Source organism: Oncorhynchus mykiss, chromosome 17 (assembly GCF_057628025.1).
Source record: "Oncorhynchus mykiss isolate SJ-2025 chromosome 17, ASM5762802v1, whole genome shotgun sequence".
Classification (NCBI taxonomy): Eukaryota; Metazoa; Chordata; class Actinopteri; order Salmoniformes; family Salmonidae; genus Oncorhynchus; species Oncorhynchus mykiss.
The window spans coordinates 67,244,792-67,266,047 of NC_143038.1; the positions used below are offsets into that span (position 1 = coordinate 67,244,792).

A 21,256-nucleotide genomic window follows, 5' to 3' on the forward strand; every position below is an offset into this window, starting at 1 on the left:
GTTGGTTTGTTGTGCATTTTGTTGTGCATTTTGATAGTATGTTGCAGAGATGGGCAACTCTGGTGGTCCTCGAAGTGTTGTTTTTGTTCCTTTTCCAAATCGCCATGTGATTTAGACATGGGGTACCAGGTGTAGTGTGTGTGTGCGTGCCATTGAAAGAATCAGCTGACATTCTGGCCCCAGGGGACTGAAGTTGCCCATCCTGGTTCCTGATCTGAAGGTCTTCTCTGATTCACTTCTACATGTCCAGGTTAATTATTAGAATAACTCAAGCAATTTCTTTTTTTATAAAGTTATTGTCCTCAAGATAAAATGTTGTGGCGGCAGGGTAGCCTAGTGGTTAGAGCATTGGACTAGTAACCGAAAGGTTGCAAGTTCAATTCCCTGAGCTGACAAGGTACAAATCAGTCGTTCTGCCCCTGAACAGGCAGTTAACCCACTGTTCCTAGGCCGTCATTGAAAATAAGAATTAGTTCTTAACTGACCTGCCTGGTTAAAAAAAGGAAAATAAATGTGTGTGTGTTAGCGTGTGATCCTGCCAGCAGAGCATCAGTGGTGCCGATGTGTTCAGCTCTACCCAGCTCTACTACTGTTCTGGTAATTACATCTTCACCTGTTCCATTTGGTGTTTTATTTATAGCTTGTTTGAGGGATTGTAATGGTTTGACATTGGGTGTCTTAATTGGTCGTAGAGTAGATGCATTTCATCTTCGGTCGAGTTTTGCGCCTCTGACATGTCACAGTAATGAAGAGGACTTATTTCGTGGCATCATCTGGAACTAACGGGCATCATAACGGGTCTTTTTTTTTTTTTTCAACCATGATTGGTGTATCTCATTTCCTCATACACTCGCCCAAATTTAGCCACACCTGTTGACGTATATTTTACAGTCCTTTTTAACCGGTATAAAAGCTGTCAAACAGATTGTGTGATCCTTGTTTTGGTGTGGCGTAGTGATTGATTTCGAAGGTGGGAGCATAGATTGCATTGGCCGGAGCCTTTGTTATTAAAACAATTTTAGTCTTGAGCTCGAAGGACCGGACCTTTGAATATGGCAAGAAGTATTTTAGGACATTTTACACAATGATACTAATCCCCTCTTCCAGAATGTAATATCCTTTCACCCCAATTATTAATAGGATTACATTTTGATGTTTGTGATGCAATGTGCAATAGTCTAGACATATATTGAGACATGCAGTGTTAACCTGAATGACAAATGATTTGGTGTTGGGGTGGAAGAGGATTTGCTGCAGATTATGAAAGTGACATGTTTGGGAATAATAGAAAGGATATGAAATGGACAGTTTGAATAGAAAAGATCACGTGGACTGGTTGCCAGCTGCTGCTGAAATTATAATTCAGTGGTGAAATTCTTTCAGTTCGTTTAGTACTTTGTCAGACAGAAAACATGCTGTCAGATCATTCTTATGTTGTGAGAATAATCTGTACTTTCCCTAATCCTTTTTATACTGAACAAAAATATAAATGCAAGGTGACATTTTCAACGATTTTACAGAGTTACAGTTCATATAAGGAAATCAGTCCATTGAAATTAATTAATTAGGTCCTAGTCAATTGGTTTCACAAGACTGGGCAGGGATGCAGACAAGGGTGGGCCTTGGAGGGCATAGGCCCACCCACTGGGGAGGCCCAGCCAATCAGAATGATTTTTCCCCTCACAAAGTCCTTTATTACAGACAGAAGTACTCTGCACAAGAGTGGCCTTTTATTGTCCCCAATACAAGATCCACCTGTGTAATGATAATGCTGTTTAATCAGTGTCTTCATATTTTGAGAAGGTTTGAAGAAGGTATTTTGAGAGAAGGTATTTTGAGAGGTTTTTCTGCATTTCTGTGATTTTTTTATTTCAGCTCATGAAACATGGGACCAACACTTTACATGTTGCGTCTATGTTTTTGTTCAGTGTACATGGACACATGCAGAAGAATGGCAATCAAAATAAACGTTCTACCAAAGCGAACATGTTATTTTTGCGACATAAACTTTGTATGTTAAAACTATTCATAAAATGCATATTTTCAGTTTTTTATTTATTTTTTATGTCACTCGTGCCCGTGCGCAGCTCAAATACACAGCTGGAGCGCAGATTAAGCTATCTACATGTCCTAATAACTTAACAAGATTGATCAGAAAAACAGGTGATCTAAAAGCGTACGCTTACTTCGATTTTTGACCTCACGCAGATTAAGATAAACAGAGTAAAGTGTTTACATTACTATTGCCATACTCTGCCTACTGACATAATCAGTTTAATATTGAATTATTTATGTGCATGTAAACATTATTTCCACCTAGTGGAGGTGGGGGTCAGATACATGGAAACCCTCAACTAAAGTAACATTGAATTACGGAAAAGTACTAAAACTGAATACACTAACACATTTCAATACTCCACAGTCTCTATTTTAAATACTAAATTGTCATATTTTGTGTAAATCATTCCAGAGCTTTAAATCATTATTTGTCGCATGTGGCAAATACAACTGGTGTCGACTTTATCGTGAAATGCTTGGTTACGAGCCCTTCCCAACAATGCAGAGTTTAAAAAGAAAATAGTAACACACAAGGAATAAAATAAAAGACACAAGAATGGAGCTATATACAGGAAGTACCAGTACATCCACTTAGCCTAACTTCCTGTAAGGTTATCAGGTTCAATAAGAGAGATTGTGGTTGTTGCCAAGAGTGATCTCACGGTTCTCTTTTCTCACAGCATTCCTTCAGAGGCAGAGAGGCTTACATTGATCACTTCAGTGGAGGTGTCTGGTGAGTGATGAGACATGGGTGATAGTGAGTGACAGGAATCCAGCAGCCAGAGCCTGTACAGGGCAGCAAGCCATCCATCCTCTCCACAGGCAGAAGTCTGGTGACCTTCAAACAACTGGAGTAGCACAGAGAAACAGTTCATGATAACACTCTTCCTGGAGGATGCTGTCGGTGAGTAATGACGGACAGACACTTCATTACACTGGACATTTTCACATAAGTATGGGTGGTGATTCAATTGTCTTATTTAAAATAATGCTCTGGGAATTCACTTAGTGTCATGTTGTCTTGTCTCTGTCCTTTCCCTTCACCCTGTCTCCCTCTGCTGGTCGTTGTTATGTTACCTTTTCTCCCCCTCTTTTCCCCAGCTGTGCCTTGTCTCCTCCTAATTACCCATTCACCCCGTTCCCCACCTGTTCCCTTTTTTCCCTCTGATTAGGTCCCTATATCTGTCTCTGTTTCTGCTCCTGTCCTTGTCGGATTCTTGTTTGTTTGTTTATGTGTCTCATGCCTGAACCAGACTATCATCGTGTGTGCTGCAACCTTGTCCTGTCCTGTCGGAATCTACCTGTCCATCTGAGCCCACGTATGTTCGTCATTAAAGTACTCTGTTTGTTAATTCGCTTTTGGGTCCTCATTCACGCACCATAACAGAAGAATCCGACCAAGAATGGACCCAGCGACTTCGGATCCTCTCCACTCAGCCGTCGAGATCCAGGGAGCGATGCTAGGCAGACACAAGCAGGAATTGTCTGCTGCTCGACATGCCGTTGAGACCCTGGCCACCCAAGTCTCCAACCTCACAGAACAGGTTCACCATCTCCGCCTCGATCCACCGGCCACTTCCAGGGCTTTCGAGTCTCCGGAGCCCAGAATCAATAACCCGCCGTGTTACTCTGGGGAGCCCACTGAATGCCGCTCGTTCCTCACCCAGTGTGATATTGTGTTTTCTCTCCAGCCCAACACTTACTCCAGGAGCACTGCTCGTGTCGCCTACGTCATATCTCTCCTTATTGGACGGGCTCGTGAGTGGGGCACGGCAATCTGGGAGGCAAGGGCTGAGTGTATTAACCAGTATCAAGACTTTAAGGAGGAGATGATACGGGTTTTTGATCGATCTGTTTTTGGGGAGGAGGCTTCCAGGGCCCTGTCTTCCCTATGTCAAGGCAATCGATCCATAACAGACTACTCTATTGAGTTTCGCACTCTTGCTGTCTCCAGTGGCTGGAACGAGCCGGCCTTGCTCGCTCGTCTTCTGGAGGGTTTCCGCGCAGAGGTAAAGGATGAGATTCTCTCCCGGGAGGTTCCTTCCAGCGTGGATTCCTTGATTGAACTCGCTATTCGCATTGAGCGACGGGTTGATCTTCGTCACCGAGCTCGTGGAAAGGAGCTCGCGCTCTCCGTCGCCTCCCTCTCCGCATCACTACCATCTTCCTCTGCCGGCTCGGGTGCTGAGCCCATGCAGCTGGGAGGTATCCGCATCTCGACTAAGGAGAGGGAACGGAGAATCACCAACCGCCTCTGTCTCTATTGCGGTTCCGCTGGTCATTTTGCCACTTCATGTCCAGTAAAAGGCCAGAGCTCGTCAGTAAGCGGAGGGCTACTGGTGAGCGCTACTACTCCTGTCTCTCCTTCAAGATCCTGCACTACCTTGTCGGTCCATCTACGCTGGACCGGTTCGTCAGCTTCCTGCAGTGCCTTAATAGACTCTGGGGCGGAGGGCTGTTTTATGGACGAGACCTGGGCTCGGGAACATGACATTCCTCTCAGACAGTTAAAGGAGCCCACGGCCTTGTTCGCCCTGGATGGTAGTCCTCTCCCCAGGATTCAGCGTGAGACGCTACCTTTAACCCTCACTGTTTCTGGTAATCATAGTGAAACCATTTCTTTTTTAATTTTTCGTTCACCTTTTACACCTGTTGTTTTGGGCCATCCCTGGCTAGTTTGTCATAATCCTTCCATTAATTGGTCTAGTAATTCTATCCTCTCCTGGAACGTCTCTTGTCATGTGAAATGTTTAATGTCTGCTATCCCTCCTGTTTCCTCTGTCTCTTCTTCACAGGAGGAGCCTGGTGATTTGACAGGGGTGCCGGAGGAATATCACGATCTGCGCACGGTGTTCAGTCGGTCCAGGGCCACCTCTCTTCCTCCACACCGGTCGTATGATTGTAGTATTGATCTCCTTCCGGGAACCACCCCCCCCCCGGGGTAGACTATACTCTCTGTCGGCTCCCGAACGTAAGGCTCTCGAAGATTATTTGTCTGTAGCTCTTGACGCCGGTACCATAGTCCCCTCCTCCTCTCCCGCCGGAGCGGGGTTTTTTTTTTGTCAAGAAGAAGGACGGGTCTCTGCGCCCCTGCATAGATTATCGAGGGCTGAATGACATAACAGTGAAGAATCGTTATCCGCTTCCTCTTATGTCTTCAGCCTTCGAGATCCTGCAGGGAGCCAGGTTTTTCACTAAGTTGGACCTTCGTAACGCTTACCATCTCGTGCGCATCAGGGAGGGGGACGAGTGGAAGACGGCGTTTAACACTCCGTTAGGGCACTTTGAATACCGGGTTCTTCCTTTCGGCCTCGCTAACGCTCCAGCTGTCTTTCAGGCATTAGTCAATGATGTCCTGAGAGACATGCTGAACATCTTTGTTTTCGTTTACCTTGACGATATCCTGATTTTTTCACCGTCACTCCAGATTCATGTTCAGCACGTTCGACGTGTCCTCCAGCGCCTTTTAGAGAATTGTCTTTTCGTGAAGGCTGAGAAGTGCACTTTTCATGCCTCCTCCGTCACATTTCTCGGTTCTGTTATTTCCGCTGAAGGCATTAAGATGGATCCCGCTAAGGTCCAAGCTGTCATTGATTGGCCCGTCCCTAAGTCACGCGTCGAGCTGCAGCGCTTTCTCGGCTTCGCGAACTTCTATCGTCGTTTCATCCGTAATTTCGGTCAGGTGGCAGCTCCTCTCACAGCCCTTACTTCTGTCAAGACGTGCTTTAAGTGGTCCGTTTCCGCCCAGGGAGCTTTTGATCTCCTCAAGAATCGTTTTACATCCGCTCCTATCCTTGTTACACCTGACGTCTCTAGACAGTTCGTTGTCGAGGTTGACGCGTCAGAGGTGGGAGTGGGAGCCATCCTTTCTCAGCGCTCCCTCTCTGACGACAAGGTCCACCCATGCGCGTATTTTTCTCATCGCCTGTCGCCGTCGGAACGTAACTATGATGTGGGTAACCGCGAACTGCTCGCCATCCGGTTAGCCCTAGGCGAATGGCGACAGTGGTTGGAGGGGGCGACCGTTCCTTTTGTCGTTTGGACTGACCATAGGAACCTTGAGTACATCCGTTCTGCCAAACGACTTAATGCGCGTCAGGCGCGTTGGGCGCTGTTTTTCGCTCGTTTCGAGTTCGTGATTTCTTATCGTCCGGGCTCTAAGAACACCAAGCCTGATGCTTTGTCTCGTCTCTTCAGTTCTTCAGTAGCCTCCACTGACCCCGAGGGGATTCTCCCTGAGGGGCGTGTTGTCGGGTTGACTGTCTGGGGAATTGAGAGGCAGGTAAAGCAAGCACTCACTCAAACTCCGTCGCCGCGCGCTTGTCCTAGGAACCTTCTTTTCGTTCCCGTTCCTACTCGTCTGGCCGTTCTTCAGTGGGCTCACTCTGCCAAGTTAGCCGGTCACCCTGGCGTTCGGGGTACGCTTGCTTCCATTCGCCAGCGTTTCTGGTGGCCCACCCGGGAGCATGACACGCGTCGTTTCGTGGCTGCTTGTTCGGTCTGCGCGCAGACTAAGTCCGGTAACTCTCCTCCTGCCGGCCGTCTCAGGCCGCTTCCTATTCCCTCTCGACCGTGGTCTCACATCGCCTTAGATTTTGTCACCGGACTGCCTTCGTCAGCGGGGAAGACTGTTATTCTTACGGTTGTCGATAGGTTCTCTAAGGCGGCTCATTTCATTCCCCTTGCTAAGCTTCCTTCTGCTAAAGAGACGGCACAAATCATCATCGAGAATGTTTTCAGAATTCATGGCCTTCCGTCAGACGTCGTTTCGGACAGAGGTCCGCAATTCACGTCTCAATTTTGGAGGGAGTTTTGCCGTTTGATTGGGGCTTCCGTCAGTCTCTCTTCCGGCTTTCACCCCCAGTCTAACGGTCAAGCAGAACGGGCCAATCAGACTATTGGTCGCATCTTACGCAGTCTTTCTTTTCGCAACCCTGCGTCTTGGTCAGAACAGCTCCCCTGGGCAGAATACGCCCACAACTCGCTTCCTTCGTCTGCGACCGGGCTATCTCCTTTTCAGAGTAGCCTCGGGTACCAGCCTCCGTTGTTCTCATCTCAGTTCGCCGAGTCCAGCGTCCCCTCCGCTCAGGCTTTTGTCCAACGTTGCGAGCGCACCTGGAAGAGGGTCAGGTCTGCACTTTGCCGTTATAGGGCGCAGACTGTGAGAGCTGCTAATAAGCGTAGAACGAAGAGCCCTAGATATTGTCGCGGTCAGAGAGTTTGGCTCTCCACTCAGAACCTTCCCCTTAAGACGGCTTCTCGCAAGTTGACCCCGCGGTTCATTGGTCCATTCCGTATCTCTCAAATCATTAACCCTGTCGCAGTGCGACTTCTTCTGCCGCGATATCTTCGTCGCGTCCACCCGGTCTTCCATGTCTCCTGTGTCAAGCCCGTTCTTCGCGCCCCCGCTCGTCTTCCCCCCCCCCCCCCCATCCTTGTCGAGGGCGCACCCATCTACAGGGTCCGCAGGATTTTGGACATGCGTCCTCGGGGCCGTGGTCACCAGTACCTTGTTGATTGGGAGGGGTACGGTCCGGAGGAGAGGAGTTGGGTTCCCTCTCGGGACGTGCTGGACCGTGCGCTGATCGATGATTTCCTCCGTTGCCGCCAGGCTTCCTCCTCGAGTGCGCCAGGAGGCGCTCGGTGAGTGGGGGGGTACTGTCATGTTGTCTTGTCTCTGTCCTTTCCCTTCACCCTGTCTCCCTCTGCTGGTCGTTGTTATGTTACCTTTTCTCCCCCTCTTTTCCCCAGCTGTGCCTTGTCTCCTCCTAATTACCCATTCACCCCGTTCCCCACCTGTTCCCTTTTTTCCCTCTGATTAGGTCCCTATATCTGTCTCTGTTTCTGCTCCTGTCCTTGTCGGATTCTTGTTTGTTTGTTTATGTGTCTCATGCCTGAACCAGACTATCATCGTGTGTGCTGCAACCTTGTCCTGTCCTGTCGGAATCTACCTGTCCATCTGAGCCCACGTATGTTCGTCATTAAAGTACTCTGTTTGTTAATTCGCTTTTGGGTCCTCATTCACGCACCATAACACTTAGAAGGTATTGCATGCATTCTTTCCGCTTTCAAAACTGTAAACTGTTCAATTGTGTATCTTAAAGGAAGAATGTTCATGCAAATAGTCTTTCATGCATCTCTTTCTTATTTACTTGCTCTAGTCTGTAATCTTTATAAAAGCAGTAATTCCGTCATAAAAGTGAATCTGTTTGTGTCTATCAGTAGCAACATGCAGGAGCAGGAAAAGTGTGTCAGTGAGTGTCGTTCAGTGCGCCAGAGGTACAGAGAAACCCTGGGTGCTGGTCTGTCTCATGATCAGGTATTTATAGCAGGGGAGGTATAAATAGCCCCAGAATGGAGAAAAACAGATCCCCTTTAAACCACGAAGGACGCCATAGCCACATTACAGCCTGATTACGAAAGGTAAAAGAAAACAAACTGCATCATAGTATAAACCTAGTCTTGGTGTGTTAGATCATATGAAAAGGTCATATAAATGAGTCGTGGGCCTACACTAAATGTCTACTTTCTCTTCAATATGTAAAAAACAAAGTGAAGAATTCTAAAATCCATGAGATTGTTAGCTATAGACCTACAGCCCTTAATTAGATGAAGATTGAAACACTGTATCACATTTCATTACAAATGCATCCTTAAAATGGAACATTTGAAACCTGCCATTTACTGCGCCATGAGCCGTTGAACACATGCATGCTTGGCATTTCACAACAAGGGGTTATGACTCACGAACTTCTATGTGTTTGCGTGGATGTGTTTATGAATATGTTGACCTGGATACCTGTTATTTTGTTACACATGATGCAACATGCCAAATTAAATGAGTCTGTGTAAATTATTGGGCATATCCACCAAACCAACTAAGACTATTGTTAGGCATAGTAAACAATGTAAACCTGGTCGATTGATTGTGAAGGGATGTGCCTGTCACATGCATGCCATGCTATAGGCCATAGGTCATGCCAGGTGATAGTTTGTCTTGTTGAGTTTAGCTGGAGAGATCCCCACTAGAGAGACTGCAAGAGGCCTGGACATGCACTTTGACGAACTAGGATATGAAGGGGACGACTATGAGGATGTGGACACTCAATACATGATTGAACAGAGTCTTCTGGAATGTAACAAGCAGAATGAATCGCAGGATTCCAGCCTAGGGGATGAGTGCAGGTACACAGCTTCTTGCTTCACCCTTGTGAACCTTTAGAAGCACACCAGACACAGATACACAGGTCTGCCCAGATAATAGGATAGTTATACATTTTTATGTTGGTCCTGAGATTGTAAACACTTCTCCAGACATAAAGAGGTTATAAATTATAAAGTCTGTATCTGGAACTCACACCTTCATCATGAGGTTGGTGGCACAGCTTTTATGGTGTGACTTTTTTCTTTTCACAGTCAAGATATAACAGATAATGTAAAAATCTTCTCCGCCATCAGAAAAGGTGAGTACTATTGGTTCTGCACTATTGGTTATTTACTGTGTCTCCATAACAGTGTCTCCTTGATTATCCTCTCTGCTTCCTGGTTTGTTGCCAGGTGACGAAGCAGCTCTCCGCCAGCTGTCTGTCAGCCAGAGTGCTTTCTCTGAAGTGGACAACAGAGGCTGGATCCCCCTACATGAGGCCGTTAGTCAGAAGAACCAAAATATTCTAGAGGTCACCTTTGCAGGTTTGTAAATCTTTGTCTCGTCTAGTACATCCCTACACACAAGGGTCAATTAAATCATGCATTGTTTCGAGAAGATACAAACAATCAAAGGGACATTAAACACCAAAATGAAAGTTTGTCTGATGTTTTCAAAGAAAGTACACTGAACCAAAATATAAATGCAACATGCAACAATTTCTCAGCTGTTACTGAGTTACAGTTCATATAAAGAAATCAGTCCATTTAAATACATTCATTAGGCCTAATCTATTGATTTCACATGACTGGGCAAGGGCACAGCCATGGGTGGGCCTGGGAGGGAATAGGCCCACCCACTTGTGAGCCACTGGGGCTTTATTGAGACAGAAATACTCCACACCACCCCCTCCTCATACGATCCCGCAGGTGAAGAAGCCGGATGTAGAGGTCCTGGGTTGACGTAGTTACACTTGGTCAGCAGTTCTGAGGCAGGTTGGACGTACTGCCAAATTCTCTAAAACAATGTTGGAGGTGGATTATGGTAGAGAAATTAACATTCAATTCTCTGGCAACAGCTCTGATGGACATTCCTACAGCATGCCAATTGCACCCTCCCTCAAAACTTGAGACATCTGTGGCATTGCACTGCACATTTTAGAGTGGCATTTTATTGTCCCCAGCACAAGGTGCACCTGTGTAATGATCATGCTGTTTAAGGAGCTTCTTGATATGCCACAAATGTCAAGTGGATGGATTATTTTGGCAAAGGAGAAATGCTCACAAACAGGGATGTAAGCAAATTTGTGCAGAAGATTTGAGAGAAAAGCATTTTTTGCATATGGAACATTTCTGGGATTTTTATTTAAACTCATTAAATATGGGACCAGCACTTTACATGTTGCATTCATATTTTTGTTCACTACAGTCAAATGTGAACATGAGTTCACGTTTCCTTTCAATGACAAAATAATATTTAAAGTATAATGATAGATCATAAGACTGACTTGATGTACGCCTTCCTCAGCGTCGAGTCAAGATGCAGTGCAATGTCGGACCGACCGGGGAAAGACACCTCTGTTCCTGGCGGTGGAGCGGGGTCTGATAGAGAACGCCACCTTTCTGCTACAGAATCATTCCAGTTCTGACTGCCAGGATGACGAAGAGGACTCACCGCTAGTTATAGGTAAACCTGTCTGCATCCTCTGTTATTAATACACTGAAAACATACTGAAGGTTAGTCTCTCGTGACAGACTCCAGCTCACATGATATTTGGTTCTGGGAATAACTGAATGTAGAGCTGACAGAACAATAGACAGTCCAAATGTAAGCCTATGTAGTCCTGACAATGAGAAGAACTCTAGGACATGTAGGATCATTACAGACTTATCCCACTTCTTCCTTCCATCCAACAGCTATCAGAAACGATCGTCTGGACCTGGCCAAGCTCCTACTGGGGTTCGGTAGCAATGTGAACCTGGAGGGATGTCACAGCAGGACCCCCCTCCACGAGGCTGCCAAGCTGGGACGGGAGGACTTTGTGGAGCTGCTTCTCAGGTCTGGGGCCGACCCAGACGCCAGGTCCGACTATGGGCTCACGCCCCTGGCCCTTGCTGCTCAGTGTGGGCATGTGAAGGTAGTCCAAGCCCTCGTCCAGAAAGGTACAGTAGCCTATGTCAGTGGTTCCCAAACTGTGGGGTGGGCCTGGGTCCCCACCCCCCAAAATTATATAATTATATGTATATACAGTACCAGTTAATAGTTTGGACACACCTACTCATTCAAGGGTTTTTCTTTATTTTTACTATTTTCTACATTGTAGAATAATAGTGGAGACATCAAAACTATGAAATAACACACATGGAAACATGTAGTAACCAAAAAAGTGTTAAACAATTCAAATATATTTTAGATTCTTCAAAGTAGAAACCCTTTGCCTTGATGACAGCTTTGCACCCTCTTTGCATTCTCTCAACCAGCTTCATGAGGTAGTCACCTGGATTGCATTTCAATAATAAGGGATGCTTTGTTAAAAGTTAATTTGTGAAATGTCTTTCTTTAATGCGTTTGAGCCAATCAGTTGTGTTGTGACAAGGTAGGGGTGGTATACAGAAGATAGCCCTATTTGGTAGAATACCAAGTCCATATTATGGCAAGAACAGCTCAAATAAGCAAAGAGAAACGACAGTCCATCATTACTTTAAGATGTGAAGGTCAGTCAATCCGGAAAATGTCAAGAACTTTGAAAGTTTCTTCAAGTGTTGTCGCAAAAACCGTCAAGCGCTATGATGAAACTGGCTCTCATGAGGACCGCCACAGGAATGGAAGACCCAGAGTTACCTCTGCTGCAGAGGATAAGTTCATTAGAGTTACCAGCCTCAGAAATTGCAGCCTCTGCTTCACAGAGTTCAAGTAACAGACACATCTCAATAACAACTGTTCAGAGGAGACTGCATGAATCAGGCCTTCATGGTCGAACTGCTACAAATAAACCACTACTAACGGACACCAATAATAAGAAGCATATTGCTTGGGCCAAGAAATACGAGCAATGGACATTAGACCAGTGGAAATCTGTCCTTTGGTCTGATGAGTCCAAATTTAAGATTTTTGTTCCAACCGCCATGCCTTTGTGAGACGCAGAGTAGGTGAACGGATGATCTCCGCATGTGTGGTTCCCACCGTGAAGCATGGAGGAGGAGGTGTGATGGTGCTTTGCTAGTGACACTGTCTAGGATTTATTTAGAATTAAAGGCAAAGTAAGTACCTTTTTACTGGTACTGTATACGTATATAATTTCGAAATGGTGTAGATCATCATCAATTCCTCTTGTCATGTTAGTCATTGCATAACTTAGAGAGATATTTATAACTTGTCAGAAATGTCCAGATCAACTAGCCCATGTCAGCTAACGTTTTTTTTCTGGGGTTTTTTAGCCCATAGATATTGTTGTAATTTTTTTGTCACTCAAATATCACATGAATACACATTTGACATGGCAAAATGTATAGAATTGCAAGAAAATTTGCTCTGAAACGGCAACATTTTCTTTGCACCCCACCCTTGTACTGTACTAATGTCCCTGTGTCACAAGGTGGAAAAGTGACAGGTTCTATGTCTGGGTTGAGCAGGCAGAGTGAAGAAGAGGCAGACAACAAAAGGGATGTTTATTTTCTTAATGTGGCAATCTGCAGTGGATATAATAACAAAGCCTATCCCCACCCCTGTTTTAGTAAAAAGCTGAGGGAGGGGCTGGTGAAATGATATCAAAGTGATATCATTTTAACCATGTTTTGAGATGAGGCTATACAGTGTTTGTTTACATTTACTTCGTTTACAAATATTGGAGTAAAGCAAACTTATATTTTGGTTCTGATGTGGTACAATTGTTGAACTAAGCTCAGGAGGAATTTATAAAGTGTGTTCTTCAAGAATCAATGGGTACATATCAGATGTAGCAACTGCAGATGTCCCCTTTATGGCATGTTTTTCCATTATTCTGTATCCAACACATTCCAGTTTCTAATTTCTGTTCAATTACTTTTCCCCCATAAATATCATTTTCACTTACGTTTTACTCTTAAAACCAGTCTAGTTAAAATCACTCAAAACATACCAACAAACCAAATAAATCAGAAGGGCCACAGGAAGTGGCACAGGAAAGGGCGCAGCCCAGCAGGCAGGCATCCATACTACTTCTTCTCATATTAAACGTTCAGCTCAAACCCCATTGACCATTTCATCAACTAAATCATCATAGTCTGCATAGGATCCATCACGCCTCTGCACTGCATCACCCCCTGTGGGAAGCCACCAGGAAACACAAAACAGGAGGTTGAAATCACATGATCTGTCAATTAACCAATAAAAATGCTTTGTTTAGTTGGCATGCCGATAGGTCATACCTGTTACACAAGCACATGCTGTATCTTATGACTTGGGCCCATATAAGGGTGTATAATTGGCATCAACTAGTTCTTGTATGTCATGGACTTTGTTTTTGTTGCTCTGTACAAGCAATACAGATTTGTTGTTGTTTGCTGTTTGTATCAGCAGGGGCCAACGTGGAGTCTATGGCCCAGGATTATGCCACAATCCTATTTGAGGCATCTGCCTCTGGCAACCCTGAGATTATCTCTCTGCTGTTGGAGTATGGAGCTGATGCCAATGTCCCCAAACACACCGGACACCTCCCCATCCACAGAGTCTCCCACAGGGGCCATTTACAGTAGGTGGCACCGGTACTGCACCCTTAACCTCGTCACAGATCTGAGTTTAGTGCTTAGAAATCACAATCACATTTCAGAGCTCAGTTGGCCTTTCTCTCTCTCCCTCACTCACTCAATCACTTAGAGCTCTGAAGATCCTGATCCCTGTGACGACCTGTGACGCAGTGTATGAGAGTGGAATGAGCCCCTTACACTCTGCAGCTGCTGGTGGTCACACACAGTGTCTAAAGGCCCTGCTGAAGGCAGGCTATGACCCCAACTACATGTTGCACCCCTGGGTCCGACGTAACTACGACGACCAGCGGAAGTCTGCCCTGTACTTTGCGGTGTCCAACGATGATGTCCCCTCGGTCAAGCTGCTGCTGGAGGCTGGGGCCATGCCCAACCAGGACCCTGTCAAGTGCCTACAGGTCAGGCCTCATATTCACAAACCGTCTCAGAGTAGGAATGCTGATCTAGGATTTTAGATCATAATGGATACATTTATATGGACAGGGGAAACCTGATCCTAGATCAGCACTCCTACTCTGAGACACTTTTTGAAAACAGGCCCTCGTGGCTTTTTGTCAAATACCCTGATGACATCAACACGCAGAAACTCGTTTTTCTCAATCAAAAACTCTTAAGTACTAAACTGATAACACTTGTAATTCCCCCTATCTTATATTCAGAACCGTTGATTGTGCATTGATTGGGGTTTCACACATCTTTCACCCCTGAGTCATTCATGCAAAATCAAATTTTTCAGTGAAATACCACGAGAATGTTTAGTTTAGTCCCCAATACATCAGATAATGATAAACTCACCATTTAGTCATTTTAACTACCATTTAATCCAATAGCAAAAAATACAAGATACAAATGTCAAAACTGTTCTTTTTGACGTGCTGAATAGAAACAATAGTAGATGGTAAATATCATTTTCCATACATTATTTAACAAAAACTTGACATGCAATCAAAAATATATATATATAATTTCTGTCAAATGGCAGGTTGTGAGTAAGTTGAGAAATATGTCAGTCTTACAGTTTCATTATCCTCATACAGTCCATACTCAGGACAAATCATCAGAAATAGGGTTGTTGTGAAGCAGTTGGCTCCTGTAAAAATGTAGCACATGTTCTATACCATTTCTGCCCCAGGGGACATTATACAAGATCACCTTTTCTACATTACTTTGTCGACTGATACACTATCACCTGTCAATGTAATTCACATAATGAGTGAAATATATTGTTATATATACAACCCAGGTATTTCAGCAGTGCATTGTACACTACACTATAATTACAAATGGTAGTACATAGTGACTCTCTTTTTTAAATTTATTTTTTTAAATTGTACCCCTTTTTCTCCCCAATTTCGTGGTATCCAATTGTTGTAGTAGCTACTATCTTGTCTCATTGCTACAACTCCCGTATGGGCTCGGGAGAGATGAAGGCTGAATGTCATGCGTCCTCCGATACACAACCCAACCAGCCGTACTGCTTCTTAACACAGCGCGCATCCAACCCGGAAGCCAGCCGCACCAATGTGTCGGAGGCTACACAGTGCACCTGGCAACCTTGGCTAGCGCGCACTGCGCCCGGCCCGCCACAGGAGTCGCTGGTGCGCGATGAGACAAGGAGATCCCTACCGACCAATCCCTCCCTAACCCGGACGACGCTAGGCCAATTGTGCGTCGCCCCACGGACCTCCCGGTCGCGGCCGGTTACGACAGAGCCTGGGCGACATAGTGACTCTCCACTTTGTCCTATTAAAGCACACTGTCTAATGGAGAATGATGATGTAGTATTTACAGCCACATCCATATACAGGGCTTTCGGAAAGTATTCAGACCCCTTCACCTTTTCCCCATTTTGTTGCGTTACAGACTTATTCTTACGGTACACTGTCCTTCTCTCAGCACATATCAAAGCTGCAGGCTAAAGTTAAATCTAGACTTGGTTTCCTCTATCACAATCACTCCTCTTTCACCCCAGCTGCCAAACTAACCCTGATTCAGATGACCATCCTACCCATGCTAGATTACGGAGACGTAATTTATAGATCGGCAGGTAAGGGTGCTCTCGTGCGGCTAGATGTTCTTTACCATTCGGCCATCAGATTTGCCACCAATGCTCCTTATAGGACACATCACTGCACTCTATACTCCTCTGTAAACTGGTCATCTCTGTATACCCGTCGCAAGACCCACTGGTTGATGCTTATATATAAAACCCTCTTAGGCCTCACTCCCCTCTATCTGAGATATCTACTGCAGCCCTCATCCTCCACAACACCCGTTCTGCCAGTCACATTCTGTTAAAAGTCCCCAAAGCACACACATCCCTGGGTCGCTCCTCTTTTCAGTTTGCTGCAGCTAGCGGCTGGAACGAGCTGCAACAAACACTCAAACTGGACAGTTTTATCTCAATCTCTTCATTCAAAGACTCAATCATGGACACTCTTACTGACAGTTGTGGCTGCTTTGCGTGATGTATTGTTGTCTCTACCTTCTTGCTCTCTGTGCTGTTGTCTGTGCCCAATAATGTTTGTACCATGTGTTGTGCTGCTACCATCTTATACCGCTGCCATGTTGTGTTGCTAACATGTTCTTACCATTCTGTGTTGTCATAGGTCTCTCTTTGTGTATTGTTGTCTCTCTTGTCATGATGTGTGTTTTGTCCTATATTTTTTTTTTTATTCTTCTTTTTTTTTAATCCCAGCCCCCCGTCCCCGCAAAAGGCCTTTTGCCATTTGGTAGGCCGTCATTGTAAGTAAGAATTTGTTCTTAACTGACTTTCCTAGTTAAATAACGGTGAATCATATATTTTATTTATTTTTCCTCCCCAAATTCGATCCTGTCTCATCACTGCAACTTCCCAACAGGCTCGGGATGCGAAGGTCGAGTCACGCGTCCCCCAGAAACATGACCCGCCTAACCACGCTTATTAACACCCACCCGCACCAATGTGTCGGAGGAGACACTGTTCAACTGATGACCAAGGTCAGCCTCTCTATGGGACTCCCGATCACAGCCGGTTGTGATACAGCCCGGGATCGAACCCGGTTACAACATGATTCCATATATGTTATTTCATAGTTTTGATGTCTTCAGTATTTTTCTACAATGTAGACAATAGTAAAAATAAAGAAGAACCCTGGAATGAGTAGAGGTGTCCAAACTTTTGACTAGTACTGTAAGTATTCAGACCCTTCGCTATGAGACTCGAAATTGAGCTCCGGTGCATCCTGTTTCCATTGATCATCCTTGAGATGTTCCTACAACTTGATGGAGGTGGAGTCCATCTGTGGTAAATTCAATTGATTGGACATAATTTGAAAAGGCACACAACTGTCTATATAAGGTCCCACAGTTGACAGTGCATGTCAGAGCAAACACCAAGCCATGAGGTCGAAGGAATTGTCAAGAAAGCTCTGAGACAGGATTGTGTCGAGGCACAGATCTGGGGAAGGGTACCAAAACATTTCTGCAGCTTTGAAGGTCCCCAAGAACACAATGGCCTCCATCATTCTTAAATGGAAGAAGTTTGGAACCATCAAGACCCTTGCTAGAGCTGGCCGGCTAGCCAAACTGAGAAATCGGGGGGAAAGGGCCATGGTCAGATAGGTGACCAAGAACCCAATGGGCATTCTGACAGAGCTCTAAAGTTCCTCTGTGGAGATGGGAGAACGTTCCAGAAGGACAACCATCACTGCAGCACTTCACCAATTAGGCCTTTATAGTAGAGTGGCCAGATGGAAGCCACTCCTCAGTAAAAGGCACATGACAGCCCTCTATAAATTTGCCAAAAGGTACCTAAAGTTTCTCAGACCATGAGAGACAAGATTATCTGGTCTGATGAAACTAGATTGAACTCTTTGGCCTGAATGCCAAGCGTCACGTCTGGAGGAAACCTGGCACCATCCCTACGGTGAAGCATGGTGGTGGCAGCATAATGCTATGGGATGTTTTTCATCGGCAGGGACTGGGGAATAGTCAGGATCGAGGCAAAGATGAACAGAGCAAAGTACAAAGTACATTGATGAAAACCTGCTCCAGAGCGCTCAGGACCTCAGACTGGGGCGAAGGTTCACCTTTCAACAGGACAACGACCCTAAGCACACAGCCAAGACAACTCAGGAGTGACTTCGGGACAAGTCTCTGAATGTCCTTGAGTGGCCCAGACAGAGCCCCAACTTGAACCCAATTGAACATCTCTGGAAAGACCTGAAAAGAGCTGTGCAGCAACGCTCTCCATCCAACCTGACAGAGCATGAGAGGATTTGCAGAGAAGAATAGGAGAAACTCCCCAAATACAGATGTACCTGGCTTTGTAGTACTGAGTAAAGGGTCTGAATACTTAGTGTATGTAAATATGATATTTATGTTTTTTCATATGTATATACATTTGTAAAAATTTCAACAACGAAAAATGTACTTTGTCATTATGGGGTATTGTGTGTAGATGGATGAGGGGAGAAAACAATTTAATCCATTTTAGAATAAGGCTGTTACCTAACAACATGTGGGAAAAGTCAAGGGGCCTGAATATTTTCCGAAGCCTTCATTTCTCAGAACAAGAATAGACTGATGAGTTTCAGAAGAAAGTTCTTTGTTTTTGGCTATTTTGAGCCTGTAATCAAACCCACAAATGCTGATGCTCCAGATACTCTAGTCTAAAGAAGGACAGTTTTATTGCTTCTTTAATCAGAACAACAGTTTTCAGCAGTGCTGACATAATTGCAAAATGGTTTTCTAATGATCAATTAGCCTTTTAAAATTATAAACTTGGATTAGCTAACACAACGTGCCATTGGAACACAGGAGTGATGGTTGCTGATAATGGGCCTCTGTACGCCTATGTAGATATTCCATTAAAAAATCTGCCGTTTCCAGCTACAATAGTCATTTACAACATTAACAATGTGTACACTGTATTTATGATAAATTTGATGTTATTTTAATGGACAACATTTTTTGCTTTTCATTCAAAAACAAGGACATTTCTAAGTGACCGCAAACTTTTGATCGGTAGTGTACGTTTACTAGGCACTACATAATTTTGGTTCAGTAGTTATCAGTTTTGAGCAGTTTGATTAAGTGCTAATTAATTGTATTGTTAACAAATGACGAGTCTAATAAAAAGCATGAGCACTCAGAGAAAATGATTTAGTGTAGAGGTGCTGACTAAGCTATGAAAACAAAGAGAGTCCCACACTCCATAAATATAACCTCCCAGTCATTTATTGGCTTAAAAACACCAATGTTTCGACCTCACTGTGCCTTCTTCAGGGTAATGTTATGAACGTGTGAACAAATTACAAGAAAATCATATCAAAAGTAAAATGAATATTGCATTTTGAAAAGCAGACACTTTGATTGAATATGTATTCAAATTGAAAGAGTGATTTGGGGCAGTGAACACGTGCCTTTGTGAATGTGTTTGTTGTCAGTCAATTAAAAATGGCTTAGTGTTTTCAAACATGAACCATTATGATGATCTGTTTTGTATTGTTGTGCATATAATTGTGAAAATGTACCACATACTTGTGAAAGTTGCACACACAAAAAACTGTAATTAAGTAGTGGATTCACCAAGGTTTGGAAGAAAGGTGCACTTATCAACACACTTTTTTCCCCGCCTGCAGGTGGCTCTGAGGTCGGGTAACCTGGAGATGATCTACGTCCTGCTGAGGTTCGGAGCCAACGTCAACTACTTCTCCCGCATCAATACCACCCACTTCCCCTCCGCGCTGCAGTACGCCTTGAAGGACGAGGTTGTCCTGCGCATGCTTTGTAACTATGGCTACGATGTCCAGCGCTGCTTCGAGTGCAACTACGGTGAAGCGCCCCATGTTCCTGATGACTATGAGGGCTGGACAAATTCTGTCATCAACGACTCCATGGTAAGGGGGATATTGGTAGGGTGAATAGGTCCAGGGGTTTCTCTCTGGTCAGGTTATGTGGCTAAGTATTATTCTTTAGTTCCTTAAAGCTAGAATACAAAGTTGCAACATCCATTTTTGGATATGTAAATGAATGATATGTACCCATTGATTCTTGAAGAATAAACGTATAAGTTTCATAAATTCATCTGAACCCAAAATACACTTTATCGTTTGAATTCAGGATTCTAGCTTTAAAACGTTAGGCTCCTAGTATGCTTATAACAAGTTAGAACGCATTAAGTAATAACTGCAGGCTTTTAGTAAAGTGTTACCTAAAACTATGATGTGCTTCCTTGCAGTTTTGCGAGGTTATCTCAGTGTACTGGTTGAAAGAACACTCGGGACACGTGGTGCGTATCATGATGGATTACGTCGATCACGTGACCTTCTGCTCGAAACTAAAGGCTGTTCTGATGGAACAAAAGCAGTGGCCTGATATCTGCAAAGTTCAAGGTTGGTGGATAAATAAAACAAAACTAGGTGGACAAAACACATCTATGTGTGTTGTTAACCATTCAATGGGAAAACAGTTATGTTTTCATGGAAGGCATAGATTGTCCATGACATGGAGTTGTTCCTGAGCATGCGACCTGACCATGGTAAAAATCTTGCCCCTAATTATTGGCTATAATTACTGGACCCGAAATATGTCCCTCAGACAGTTGATGAACTAGGCCTACTTGACAGTCTATGTAATTGACTAGCTCATATCTGACTGTGTCTATCATCATCATAATCAGCATCCCTCTCCACAGAGAACGCTCGCTGTCTTCAGCATCTCTGTCGTCTGAAGATCCGGAGCTGTCTGGGCCGACTGCGTCTCAGGGCCCCAGTGTTCAGGCATTTCCTGCCTCTACCCAACCGGCTCAAAGATTACATCCTGTACCGGGAATATGATCTCTTCAGCCAGAAGATCCTAGTGGGCTGACTGGAAGAAGTACATGGAGGATGAGCGAAGAAGATAGGCCTACATTAACAATTAGTCAGTGACTCAGCAATGCTATTAGTCAGTTTTTTTACTCTCAGAGGTGCCGTCTCTTAGGGCCAGGGTGCCCGACGTCGAAATCTTGTGAGTATTTTTTGGAGGAAGGGCGGCACATCGAGGCTGATTTGTTCATTGTGGCTATAGCCCCCTAGCTCTACTGTAATTCAAACCTTGCTATTAGTCTGTCAGGCAGACGAGCTGAGCTCACTCACATCAGGTTAAAAGAGTTTACTGTTATCATCAAGAGGAATTTGTTACTTTTCACCTAAAAAATGAGGGTGGGGCAGGGGGGGATTGAAGAATTTTGGTCTGTTTCAGCATAAAATAAAACCTTTCTCTTTTTTTTTGTCAAGTTTCATTGTGTGTTATTTATCAGAGCTACATGTACATGTGTGTCTACACT

General features: G+C 44.6%; 1 protein-coding gene across 3 annotated transcripts; it reads left to right on the top strand.

The window, feature by feature from the left end:
* The first annotated feature begins 8,280 nt into the window (after window positions 1–8,280).
* Window positions 8,281–21,200, top strand: asb14a (ankyrin repeat and SOCS box containing 14a). Of its 3 annotated transcripts, none has more exons than XM_021570055.3 (11): window positions 8,281–8,481; window positions 9,069–9,243; window positions 9,475–9,521; window positions 9,616–9,747; window positions 10,730–10,888; window positions 11,119–11,364; window positions 13,757–13,931; window positions 14,057–14,342; window positions 19,569–19,826; window positions 20,168–20,321; window positions 20,624–21,200. In XM_021570055.3, exons 2-11 carry the CDS (start codon window positions 9,110–9,112, stop codon window positions 20,794–20,796), a joined length of 1,764 nt encoding a protein of 587 aa, XP_021425730.3. In that variant the 5' UTR covers window positions 8,281–8,481; window positions 9,069–9,109; the 3' UTR covers window positions 20,797–21,200. The 3 variants fall into 3 exon arrangements, with proteins under 3 accessions (XP_021425730.3, XP_021425731.3, XP_090062540.1); XM_021570056.3 differs by having other exon boundaries at window positions 13,760–13,931; XM_090206414.1 differs by lacking the exon at window positions 8,281–8,481 and having other exon boundaries at window positions 8,521–9,243; window positions 13,760–13,931.
* The last annotated feature ends 56 nt before the right edge of the window (window positions 21,201–21,256 follow it).